At 47.6% G+C, this 13,395-nt stretch overlaps 1 protein-coding gene across 1 annotated transcript in view; it reads right to left on the bottom strand.

The window, feature by feature from the left end:
* Trpm8 (transient receptor potential cation channel subfamily M member 8) overlaps positions 1–13,395 on the bottom strand; it is a 54,109-nt gene that overhangs the window by 19,527 nt on the left and 21,187 nt on the right. The window contains exons 10-13 of the mRNA XM_021631744.2: positions 11,406–11,497; positions 10,504–10,645; positions 9,176–9,347; positions 6,454–6,631 (exon numbers count right to left, since the gene is read on the bottom strand). Coding sequence (XP_021487419.2) covers positions 6,454–6,631; positions 9,176–9,347; positions 10,504–10,645; positions 11,406–11,497 — 584 coding nt within the window. The remainder of the gene's footprint in view (positions 1–6,453; positions 6,632–9,175; positions 9,348–10,503; positions 10,646–11,405; positions 11,498–13,395) is intronic.

The raw sequence follows: 13,395 nt of genomic DNA, 5'->3' as shown, positions 1-13,395 counted from the left end.
CCTCTGGGGAGCCAGACTTCAAGGCCCTTCTGTCAGGACAGCAACTTCTTCTGCACCTCATAGGCAAGAACAACCCTGGAGCAGCACTCCTGATAAATGGTGAAAGTCTGCATTCACCTCCCATGAGGCTTGAGGGAGCTAGTGAGCACCGGGGACCCACCTAAAAGCCAAGGTCTACCTTCCCTGTATGACAGAAACTTTCAGGTTAGTCATTTGCTTTTGAATCAGCCCCAGAGTCAGTCAAATAGATATGGGAGTCCTCTATGGGAGGCTGATAATTGAAAACAGCATCAAATTGCTCTATCAAGATTATTTATGTATATTATTGAGAGAGAGAGAGAGAGAGAGAGAGAGAGAGAAAGGAGAGTATAAAATACAAGTCACGCTCAGGTGTTGCTCCTTCCTTGTGTCCACCTTTTTCTTTTGACTGACCTGCAACTTACAAAGTTGTTTGAGTAGCAGAGAATGTCTCTTCTTCTCCAGGACTGGGATTAACAGGTGTGTTGTCTGGCTTTTTAATGTAGGTTATGGGTCTTGAACTCAGGTCTTCATATTTGCATAGCAGGCACTTTACCCTCTGAGCTACCTACACATCTCTCTAATTTTATAGTCTTTAGAAGTTAGCTTTTAACTAGAGAAGAGACCAGCTTCTGTAGAGAAAGGCTTTCTATGCCTGATGTGTGAAGATGCCTCTCAGTGATACAGGCATTGCAGTGGCTTGGGATTACCCTCTTCTGCACCAACTCAGAAGGTGTTCAAAGTCTTCCAGGTGATCACTGGCCATCATAAAGCCTGTCCCTTCACATCACATCTCCAATACCTTGTTAGGAGGTTGTTGCTCTGATTTAAAAGAAAATAAACACTCTGAAAGCTTCTGTCACTCTGAAAGTCCTGCTAAGTGGACTCAGGAAAGGTGGACCTTCGTATTTAGGTATTGGTGCCCAGCGCGCACTAGCTCCCTCGAGCCTCATGGGAGGTGAATCAGGCTTCCACCATCTATCAGGAGTGCTGCTCCAGGGTTCATCTTGCCCATGAGGTGCAGTAGAAACTCAGTATCTCAATGGGATGGAGGTGGGGAGTGGCAGAAGGAGTCATCTCAAAGGACCAACTGAGTACCCTCTGTGGAGCTGAAGAGGAGAGAGGAGGTAGAAGAAGCCCCGTGGAGGGAGAAACTCCCTGAGAATGGAGATGTTGCTAGCCTTCAACAGATGTTTGGAATTCAGAGAGCCTTGTGCACAGATGAAATCCAGAAGCACATTAGAGAGATAATATGCCATGACCACAGAGGAGAAGGATGGTGGAATGCTAACAGTATTGCTATAATCCATCTTTCGCATGGTGCATCATAACTCCAGATCAAAAGGGAAATAATTCAATAGTTACAGGAGAGGCTTCCGGAACCATGACCATCCTTTTCTGGTTAGAAAGTGAGGCAGAGAACAATGGAGTCACATGACAAATAAGGTACCATCCACAAGGTAATAAAAAAAAGGAAGACAGTTCATGAAGCAGAGTTTTTACACAATCAATAAGTGAATCTTTACAAGCCTTCTGCATAACAAAAAAAAGCAGTCACTGGAAAAAATCATAGGGAAAAGAAATTAGCTCATAGCCCCAAGCAGCTGGAAATTGCAAAAATCCTGCAAGTTATAACAAAAACCCATGCAAAAAAAAAACCACAGAAGTTACTGGTAACTACAGATACCTCAATACTGCAAATATGCCACTGTTTGAAGAGATTATGAATCCAATTTCTTCACAAAAGGTTATGAAATTTTTTTCAAAAGAAGAGAGAAAAAAAACTCACAAGATTAGCCCTTCATACAATTAAGTATACATGAAAAGTCAGGAAAGTTTTGAGTAAGAATACTGAGGGCAGATTGTACAACAGATGTTTTAATGACTGAAAAAAAAAACTTCAGTAATGAAAACCATTTGGTAGTAAAAACCAAAATAGAAAGAGCCATCAAATCAGAATGTACAGTCCAAAAAATTATAAAGAAAACATGGATGTGAAAATAACAGCAGGTTTTAGTATAAATTAAAATCTGAATGGACTTCTCAGACAGGTTCCATTTATTCAAAGATTTATTTATTTTTATCTCAAGTATATGTGCGTGAGCCTGCATGAGTTTCTGTGTACCACGTGTGTGCAGGAGCCTCCAGTGGCCGGAAGAGGGTGTTAGATTCCCAAGAACTGGAGTTACAGACATGTGTGAGTCACCGTGTGGATGACAGGACCTGAACCTTGGTCCTCTGTGAGAGCAGCAAGTGCTCTTCAATCTGAGCCACCTCTCCAACTCTCAGCTGTACTTTTACCCAAGTGGCTCCTTCAGGGTGTCATTGAGGACCAACGGCCCTTCCTCCCCAGGCACACCAGTGTAATGTCTAATTAGAACTGCTTCTGTGCCTAGGCTAGCCAGGCTAGCCCTGGCTCCTGAGCTCTGGGTCTACCCAGCATGTTTATCGAAATGTTTGTTGTCTCCTAGTCCCCTTTCGAAGAGAGGGCTTGGTGTGCAAACGCATACACTGCTCTTAGAGAGGACCTAACGTGGCTTCCCATCATCCATGTTGGGCAGCTCATTACTGCCTATAACTCCAGCTCTAAGGAATAGACACCCTCTTCTGGCCTCTGTGGTTACCTGCATTCATGCGCATGCGCCCCACCCCACCACCAGACACGTACACATAAACACTGTTTAAAATAAAACCATCTTTCTAATAAAATAACCAGAGGAGCCCAGAGCTTCCAACACAGAGAGATGACGGCAGTCGAGGGGGTAAAGATGCTGCCTGTTGTTTCATTGTCTCACATCGTATGTGCGTGCCCCAACAGTACATCGTAAGCATAACCAGGCATATTATTGGGTGTCAGTTCAGACCAGAATAACATCTGTTTAGCAATTGAATGGGAAGCTTTAAAAAAAAAAGGTAATAACAGCTAAGTGCACTGCTTTCAAAATGAGGGATAGGAAAGAGTGAAGGGGGTTTGAAACACATCAGAAATCTGAAAAGATGCCACTGACAAAATAAAAGAAAATAATTGTATGGTGGTATATGCCTTTAATTCTAAACAATGAAGGTAGTTAGTTTGTAGAAGGAAGCACCCATATTTGAAAGTGATGTCTAACTGAGTGGCAGGAAAAAAAAAGTGACAAACCAGAGAATATTTGACAGAATAGGATACACTCAACTCTCACGAGAAGAGAGAGAGAAAGAAGGAAAGCTACTTTAAGGGGAAATGGAGAGGGGCAGGGGCAGGCAGTTTTACCAGGAGAGTTTTCTAGGGAGAGGTTGAATGAAAGAACAAGCTAGACACAGGTGGAGACATAATGAGTCAGAGAATGAAAAGGAACCAGATTAGAACAGATTGCTGGAGTTAGTTTGAGAACAAGCAAAACAATTCAGTCAGAAGTGAGAGAAGCCAGGTTGAATCAATCAGGTTGGAGAGGAGTTTAAGCCAGAACAGCTGAGTTGAACAAGCCATCCAGAGCTCAGAAAGAACTAGAAAGGGTGAGCTTATGCAGCACTAAGTCTCAGAGGCTGAAAACACTCTAGGCCTAGATAAGATTGTACGGAGGCTAGAATAGGACTAAGTTAGCAGCTAAAGGCTGTAAGCCTCAGAGACAACAATTACATAAGGTTACTTTTACATCCCCCTCATGCTCAAGGACCATTCCAATGAACACATTTGCAATGCAGCTAAGAGGTCACCATTGTAGCTACATAAGCTTTTCACTAAATACTGTGATGTTGTGTCAGACAGGGGTGACATCCTGGGGGCATTTGCTCTGGCAGCAATTTCTGGACAGCTTAGCACTCATCAGAAATGGTATGTGAAGAACTTGTTCACAGTTCACAGCAGGGCCTCTGCTGCCCTCAGACTTCCAGCCAGGGATCACTGAAAAGAAGGCAAGCCAGGGACGCTGGAAGAGGTGCCCCAGGGGAAGGTGACAAGAACAATCACATGGAAACCTTGAGTGAGGTGGTGGCTGTGTGGCCTGCAATGAGTCCTCCAGGAAGATACTGAGGTGAGCTGAACACACACACACACACACAGCCATGAACACAGATGCAGACCTTCATTAACTGTATCCTTTTAGCCAGAAAGTTCCAATACAGCTCTGGTTCCCTCATTTCCTAAGCAGAGTACAGATAACAGGTGGTAAGACTGATGAAGTCCTTCCATGCCAGGTGGCTGCCATGACAGCTCATAGCACAAAGATTCCTAGACCTCTGTGAACTCCATGCTGTGGCACCGGCAACTGTTAGCCCTTGTTCTAATCCCTGTGATCTGACAAGAAGCAAGTCCAGGGAGGGAAGGTTCACTGTGACGCGTGGTTTGAAGGGACACAGTCCAGATTGTCGTGGGAGGAAAGGCATGGAAGTGTGAGCAACTAGCAGCTGCAACAGCTGGGGCATTGGTGATCCTTACATCTCAGATAAGCGAGAAAAAGGGGATGTAGGAGAGAAGGGATGAGGAAGGGAGAGAGAAACACTGGCACCAGAGGCAGAGCCGAGACCTGCCCCCAGGAACTGACTTCTTTCAGCCTGGTCTTTCTTACTAAATGTCCCACAGCTTCCCAAAACTGTACTACCATCTGGGGACCGAGGGTTCAAACACATTGGCTCATGGAGGAAACTTCACGTTTGAACCACAATTCTGCAGCTTCATTTGGTGATCGGTTTTCCCCTGAGCTGTCCAGGGCTCTGTTGACAGCTGCTCAGGCTCACAGCAACGGACAGGCTGTGTGTAGTCTTGGAAACTGTAGGAGACAGGTTAGTTTTCTGAGACTCTGTTAGCTAGCCTAGTGCCATTAACTCAGTGTTGGCTCTCTGCGTGGCTCCCAATGTCGTTTTTAGCGTGTGGTTGCTTAGGGAACATTTCCTTGACATCTTCTAAGCTCTGATTTCTTTTTCACAAAAAATTACAACTAGTTAGATGCCATAGAGCTAAGTCTTCTTAATTTATCTGTCTCCAATATCACAATTATTTGGAAGCATTAGCAGAGAGCTAATTGGCCACTTCCTACCTTTCAAATGACCCAAAAGCATGCACTAAAATGGTTGTGCAAATACTTATGTCTCTTCTTGAGAATATTCTAGAAGGTAATGAACTGGCTGTGGTGTCTTTACACTAAGAGCCATAGAAGCATTATTCCTGAAACAAATGAATCAATGCAGTCGATTCAGAAAAGCTAACAATTTGGAAAGAACTGCCTCATAACTGGCCATCAGAACCAGACCAGCAGTCTGCAAATCACGGGTTAGTCCCATCTTTCATGGCCACTCAAAGGCAAACTTAAATTACAACAGCTGTATGGGTGACCAAACACTTAAATTGTGGAACAGTTATCTGTCTCATTCACTGTGACCCAAGGGAACCATCAATGCATCTCCTCACACCTAGAGACTAAGATCATTGGTTGCTCTAGATGTCACTTCAAGTATCTTTCGTTCTTCTGAGAAAGTATTTAAAGTGAGAAACTCACTGTGGTTGAACAGCATGGGGCTTGGACAAAATGAAGCTCTGTAAACCCATGGAAGCAAGCCTGTGCCAGAGGCCCCGCGAGCAACTTTGGAAGTATCTCCCAGTAGAGGCTAAAGCCAAATTGTGCCAGGAGCAACCTTTGGTATCTACATTATCTACACCTTTCAAGTTCAGGATATACAAAGCTCCCAAAACCTTTGACCTTTGGGTTACACATCTGAGGTGTTGTGTGTTGCTATGCTTAAGTTTGTCTTACTTAAAACAAAACAAAAAAAACATGAGGAACCTCAGGGGTGATGGGATTTGCACTGCTGCCATCATGCTAACACAGTCAACTTGACTGGCTTTGGAATCACCTCTAGGAGGGTCTATGATCGGGTTTACAGGGAGACTTAACATGGAAGGAGAAGACCTACTCTGAACATGGGTGGGACTAATTCAGGGTTGGGGCACTTGGCTGGATAAAAAAAAAGGGGGGGGGGAAAGGTAAGAATAGCAGCAGCATTCACCTCTCTCTGCTTCCTGACTGTAGACACAACGTGACCCACCCCACTCCCATGACTCCCCACCACAGACTATACCCAACAACTACAAGCCAAAATAAGGCCATGCTTCCATTCATTGCCCTTGTTCGGTGTTTTGTTACAGCAATAGGAAAATCAGTTAGTTCAGTTGCTCTCTGGAGAACTATGACACGATGCTGAACACAGCCTGGAGTTAATGAAGCTGGTCATATTGCTTTTCTGTGGTGTCAAATCAGCCAAAGAATGGCCTATAGAATAACCTGTTTTTCTTTTAACATGGTCCCTGTAAGTCCCCCAACCACTGCAGACCACCAGGCTCCCAGTAGCCTCTACTCTCAGCTCTTCAAGGTAGATCTTACCTCTGCCCACAGTCTTCCTGCTTGCCTGGCAAACGAACAACCCAAAGTGGAAGCCCATGAGTGTGCGATGCAGACATACCCAAACATGGCAACCAGGAGGTTGACCAGCAGGATGTTGGTGGAGAGCATGTAGATGCACACCAGCGGAATGGTGATCCACTCGGGGAATCGGGGCAGGTTGTGCTCATCCAGCTCCACACACAGTGGCTTGGACTCATTTCCAGAGAAGGTGCAGTGGGAAAAGTCGTATGTGGTACCTGTGGGCACAGAACCAAGAGGTCAGTGAGGCTCCTTTGGAAAAGCAAGGACCATGGTAGGCAAGGAGATGTGGGGTCAGAGTCATCTTGGGTACAATCTTCACAGCCTCCTGCCCATCAAACAGTTTACTGAGCAGCCAGTACTCTGCTCAGATTAGGGACTTCATTGAGATGAGCAGCCAATGGGAAATAGGGACTTTATTAAGATCAAGATCAAAGGAAGAGGGTATCTTCATTAGCTTCATCTGTCAACTTGACAAAGCCTAGAGTCATCTAAGGGAGTCTTAATGGAGGAGTTGCCAAGAACAGTGTGGCCATGCCTGTGAGAGCTGGTCTCGAATGATGATTGAAGTGGGAGGGTCCAGCCCACTATGGGAAGTGTCATGTCTAGGCAGATGTAAAAAGGGTAGAGGTAAAACCCAGGATGTATTAGAAGGCTAGGTAAGCATTCGCCAGTGAGCTAGCTAGCAAGCATCATTCCTCTGTGGTGCTGAAGGAATGATGGGAAAGGACACACGCCCAAAGCAGGAGCAACAGCACCTGCTAAGGCCCTGTGGTAGTAAGACGGTGGGCTGAGAGAGTAAACTGGGCAGTACTGCATTGCTGGATCTCTCTGTTCATAATGAAATCCATGGGGCGCTGTTAGAGGATTGTAACAGAAAGCAAATCTCATCCAAAGGACTTCCGTGGCTGAGTATATCCATCTAAAGGGTCCAGAGAAGGAGAGAGCTCTCACAAAGAGAGCATGAGCAGATGCCAGAGCACTGGCAATAAGAATGTTCTGCCTGGGGAGTCCTGGGATTGCAAAGTCAAGCAAACCAGCTGAGCACTAGCATCTAGGGGCAGGAGCAGAGCAAGCATCGCGGGTTAATCTTGGTTGCCAGCTTGGTGGGATTTGGAGTCATCTAGAAGACATGACTCTGAGCATGTCCATGAAAGTGTTCCCCGAGATGTTTAACCTTTAGTATGGGCTGGGATCCTGGACCAAATAAAAAGGAGAAAGTCCACTGATCATAGGCATCCCCCCACCCCCCGCTTCTTGATCGAGGAAGTGCCACGGAGCCCAGCTGCCTCACTCCCTGCCACCATGCCTTCCCACCGTGGCGGACTGCGCATCTTCGAACTGTGAGCCAAAACAAATCTTTTCCTCCTTAATTTGTGTCTGTTGGGTATCTTGTCACAGCAACATGTGGAAGTAATGCGGGTCTGTGAAGGATGTCAGGTGTCTGACATGACGTGGACAGGGGATATACAGCTCACTATATCATGGGATATAGCTCTGTTTGGTCCCCACCACTGGGGTGGAGGGTCACAAAAGGGCTCCGACGTATGTCACTGTGGCCTTGGTGGGAAGAGCCCAGCACAGCCCCTGGAGGAAACCCCAGTCTACAAGAGAGGTGGGGACCTTTTGTTTGAACTAGTGAAGATGGGTCCCTATGAGTTCAGGGAAGACTCTGAAGAGAGGCACCCAGCCAGAGCCCCTGCTCTCAGCGCTGACATCGGGGGCATGCCCTACAGGAAGATGGTGCTATACCACTCAGCGTGTGAAAAACCTCAGAATGAAATGTACGCGCAGCACACCTTCCTCCCAGCCTGCTTTTCCTGCCACTCACCCCCATCTCACTTCCTGCCCATCCCCTTCCTGCTCCTCTGGGGGACTCAACCTACCAGCATGAATAGCTGTCCTCAAGACAAACTGTATCACAATGCCAACTAGAGGGTCCCAAGGACTTCTCTTCCCCTGGATGGAAAAGACCTGTTCCTATGAGCTGAGGGGCAGAGACTGGTGGAGAGAAACTCACAGGGACTGAGAAATGCCACCTGACAAGCCCAGCCCTGGCTCAAGGAAACTGTCAGTCAGTGTAGCTCATGCTGGCAGGACGGGAGACAAGTGCAGGCTACGCCAACATCATGAAGTCCCTTCACATGCTCCACCCCAAACTCGAGTTTGCTTATGCTGCATACCTGACTTCTACAGCCTAAGTCTGGACACAATAGAGCCACCACTGGTCCTCACATCACAGCCTGCTGGGCAGTGGGCTAAGGATGGAGGCTGCAACCAAAGGTTCCAGCATCAATCTTCCACATGCTCTTTTGGAAGAAACGGGGCATTGTGACATGTAGGGGAGTACAGCTCACAACACCCCTATCTGAACCAGCAAAGACTGACCCATCCTGCCCTGGTAGCACGACTGCGATTGAGAAATGGCACATTTACCAAAACGTGGGGTGTGGCTCAGTTGGTAGAGCACTTGCTTAATGTGCAGAAAGTCCTGTGTTCAACTCCCAGGGCCACATTAGCCAGGCATGGTGGCACATGCTTATAACCTTATAAGGAGGATTGGGAATTCAAGGTGATCCTTGAAAACGTGGAATTCAAGGGTAGCCTGGGCTACAGAACTTGTCTCAAAAATAAAAAGACTTAAAGATCGAAATGGGAACAAGGTAAGATCTTATTTAGGAGCAAAGAAAAAAGGCAAAAGGATCAGGGATGGATTCAGATGTGAGCCTGGTCCACCTCTGCCCAAGCAGAACCTGGCTTACCATCCACGTCACTGGGCACCTGGCCAAACATGGCCAGGTATGGCTCATAGATGACAGAGCGGAAGATCCATCTCCAGCGCTGCTCATTTTGCCTAAGGATCCCCTGTCTGGCCACTCCGAAGGCCACCATCCATACAGCAAAGAGGAACAGGAAGAAGAAAACGTCGATCAGCTGCCAAGCAAGGAGATTGGAACAGTTAGAATCACGCCCACAGTGGCTGGCTGGCTGCACAGCCTGATTCTCAGACTAGCCACGGAGAGAGGCAGAGAGAGGTTTCAGAAAATTCAGGTCATCAAGTTGCCTGGCCACTTACTTATTTATCTTCAATCAGCTGATTGGCTGATTGGTTGGTTGACTGACTGACTGACTGACTGACTGGCTGGCTGGCTGGCTGCACTGCTGAGGTTAAGACCAGGGCCTTCACGTGCTGGGCAAGTGCTCTATCAATGACCTCCCTCCCAAACTCTTAGCCGCTAATTTTGAAATAGGATATTGTCTCCTTTAGGTTTGCAGAGATCTGTTCTCCAGAATGAAACCCAAATCCTGCACCTCTGCTTGCTGATCTCCAAGCAGCTCAGACACAGAGGTTCTGTGAGGGCCCAGCTCAAAGCCCAGAGGGCCTCTGTTGGGGAGGAGCTCTCTCCAGCCACACCTGGAGATACTTGCATTCTTTCAACCCCCAAATTATTTCTGCAGAATTACTTCTTAGGAGAACAAAAGCAGCCCTTGGAAGGCAAGAACAACTTACTTTTTGTTATTCTGCTGTGTTTTGCACACACAGCTTGAGGTCATGGTGACTGGATGCCTCAGACATGCTTTGAGTTAAAACCACACACCAACCTCAGCCCTGGAAAAGGACGTCCACATGAGCTCACTCAGGGGCCCATCTGATTTCCAGACAGAACCAGCTCTGGGTGGGAACATCCTCAGCCTGCTCTTTCCTCCTGGCATGTATGTAAAAGCAGCTCAGTGGCCTTTCTCCCACATCGGTGTTGCAGGGTCTAGAATTTAGAAACCCACCATCTCTAGGCATCTGGCTCACCGCTTACCTCTAGGGAAACATGTTCACCTCCTTGAACTAGAACAACTCCATCTATAAAAACGGCATGTAAGTCCCCCCACACACACACCTACGTTCCCTCTGACTCACATGGAACTCCCAGGAAACCTCAGTGACGTGCTGTCACCACGGCATATGGACACTGCTGGTTCTTTAGAGCTCTCTTTCCTAAATTCTCCCCTGGAGGTGGTCTATCTTCGCTATGATGTGGAACAAGGACTCTGAGCATGGCAAGAGAAGGGCACTAGCCAAAGTGCTGGCTCTTACCATCCGCTGCAGCATGATAATCTTGGGTCCTAAGTTCCTGCTAACAGTGAAAATGTGGATGAGCCTTAGAGTGAATATAATGTAATCCAGGCAGAAAATGACTCGCCCGGAGTACAAAGAGCTTTTATTGGAAGAGTGGAGGCTGTGGAGAGAAAGAGAGAGAGAATTTACGGGACGTGGTACAACATTTCCAAGTTCACTGTGGTGTGGCCGTGTGTATGCCTCCTTGTGTACACAGGCGCGCTCTTCTGGCAGCTGGAAGCAGACACTGGGTGTCTAACTCTATTGGCTTCTGTCTTGCTCACTGACCTGGCCAGTCAGCTCCCAGAGCTCCCTCGCTTGCCCCAGCTCTGGGTTCGGGTTGTGGTGGTGCCTCATTTTACATGGTTCTATGGTCTGAACGTGGTCTTCACACTTGTGTGCCGGGCACTTTGCCGACTGAGCCGCCTCCCTAGCTCACTTTTGATGATGACCTTAGATTTAGGTGTCTTCTCGCACACTCTGGCTCTGAGGCTGGAGGGATATACTGGTGCGTGGAGGGGCAACAGCAGGGCCAGCATGCTGGCCAAGGTCACATGCGCTTTAAAGTGAGTGGGTCAAAATGAATCAACGTTGAAAGACACTCATCATCCCCAGTGCCCTCTCCTTGGATCCTAATTATGCCTCCCCCAAGCCTGCCTGAAAAAATGAAAAGGAAAATTGTAAAGAACCCAGGATGAGGAGAAATTTATGATGGCCAAGTTGTGTCTCCACAGGGCAGGGTTAATGGCCTCTTGTGATCATATCTGAAGGGGAATGAAGTGACACTCCAGCCCTTTGGGCTTGAGATGTCCAAGATTTTTTTCTTCACCATCTTTTGTGCCAAAAGGCCTAAGGTTGGGAAGGGGGTAAGACCCACTTACCGGAACACAATACCCGCGATGAAGTAGAAGAGCCCCAGCGTGTCCATAACGTTCCACAGGTCAGTAAAATAATTCACTCCATTCATGTACCACTGTGGCAAGAAAGGGCAGACAGAGGAATGGGCGCCTGGACACCAATCTCTTCCAGACTTGTAAATGTCCACTCAGTTTCTCCCAGGGTCCAGTGAGCCCTACCAGAACCCCACTTCCAAGGGGTGAACAACCATGAAACAGCAGGTGGGCGTGGACAGCAGTGTAGACAGGCACTGCACAGTTACAGGGTGTCATCCAGATGCTGTCACCATAGATCTGGACATTTATTGTAAAAATGCTGTTTCTGGCACACACAGCAGAACAACTTGATCAGTGAACTCTTTTAAAAATGTATACAGGGAAAAAGGATTATTAACTGGGCTCTACACACTAGCTTGGAAGAGCTCCAAACCAGCTGTCTGATCTTTTCATTTGCCTACGTGTTCAGAGTCTGGCTACTACCAGCCTGGGGCCCAGACCCCAGGGACAGCTCAAAACAGTGGATTCAGTGAGGTGTGATACTGAGTCCCATGAAAGGCAAATGTTCCTGTCTTTCCATAAACTCACCCACCTGAGTCTATCTGGGAACTCATCCCTAACCCCAAGGCTAGGGTGCCCATCCTGGGAATAGTTAAGATTCTCAGATCCACCAAAATCCTGCAAGCTGGGATGCAGGAGGGTGGCAGGATACGCATTTTGGGTAGCCAGAGGACGAGAGCATTGGCAGATCACAGTGGAACAGTGAACTCCTCCAGGGCTGGGCAGCTTGGCTCAGACCATGTTCCACTGCGGGGAGACAGGCTCTAGGTTAGGACCCTGGGGAGGACATCAGAGCAACCATTTATCTGGGCAGTGCTGAACCCCGGGGCACCGAAAGCCATTTGCTACTCCATGCCTCCTAAGATGAGAGTGGTTGGCACAGGCCCTGCCCACCTGTTCTCTCTTTCATCCCTGCTGGGAGGCTGGTACATACTGCTCTGTACAACCCCAGCTCATCCCCGCCTGAGTGACTCCAGAAGCCTGACCCGTATTATGGAATAATAGACAGATGACCCCGGGCCACCAGAGTGCCACTACAGGGAGGACAGATTTCGGGTCTCAGGGGGAAAGAGCAAAGCCAAGCTGTGAAACACAGGCATGTGCTTGTTTATCCTGTCCTTGGCGCTGCGACGGCCTCAGAACCAAGAAAGTCACAGAGAAGGCGGGTTGGAACTTAGCACGTTTTAAACGAACATCAGCTGTGTCTGCTTAGCTCCACTAGGAGCAAACTAACAACTGTACTTATTTGCCCGGTTGACATTCTTAGGTTAAGTCCCAAGTTAGTTGTGAGCACCCTCCCTCTGCGCAAGGGCTGCCACTCGTCACCAGAGAGCACAGGTTTCTGAGTCCCAGACACAATCTAAAACAATGTCTTGTTTAGGGCTTTTCCCTAACAACCATGAATCTGCACAGGCCTGCTGAGCCTCTCCTAGAAAGAAGCTAACCCATTTAGGAAGCCAAAGACAAGACTCTGAAGAAACGAAGGGAAGCAGCGCCCTCTAGTGACAGGGCACTGTCAAAACTAGACAAAACTTCACAGCAGCAGTCATGTTTTATCAACCATTCCAAGAAAAGGCCACCAGGGTTTCTCTGCTCAGAAGTGAGCGAAGGCGGGGTCCCTTTGTCTGTCTCCTCATCTCTGACCTCAGTAGCTATAACCATGGTAGCCCTCAGGAGTGACTTATGAGCACTTATGAGTGACTTATGCTTGTCCCTTCCTGTATTAAAAACATGCATTTTCAGCAACGCGACAGTAGCAGCTCTGGCTTCAGATATCCACAGCAAATGAAAATCTAAAGCAGATAAGCCCTGCTTGATGCTGTTCTGTGGACCGCCAGAGCATGTCAGTACCAGGGGGGCTCAAAGGACTCCTGATCCGGGTTTCTGCTTTCCCCAGGAGTCTCTGTAGTAGAAAATG

Source organism: Meriones unguiculatus, chromosome 15 (assembly GCF_030254825.1).
Source record: "Meriones unguiculatus strain TT.TT164.6M chromosome 15, Bangor_MerUng_6.1, whole genome shotgun sequence".
Lineage (NCBI taxonomy): Eukaryota > Metazoa > Chordata > Mammalia > Rodentia > Muridae > Meriones > Meriones unguiculatus.
This window is presented reverse-complemented; position numbering and strand designations above follow the sequence as displayed.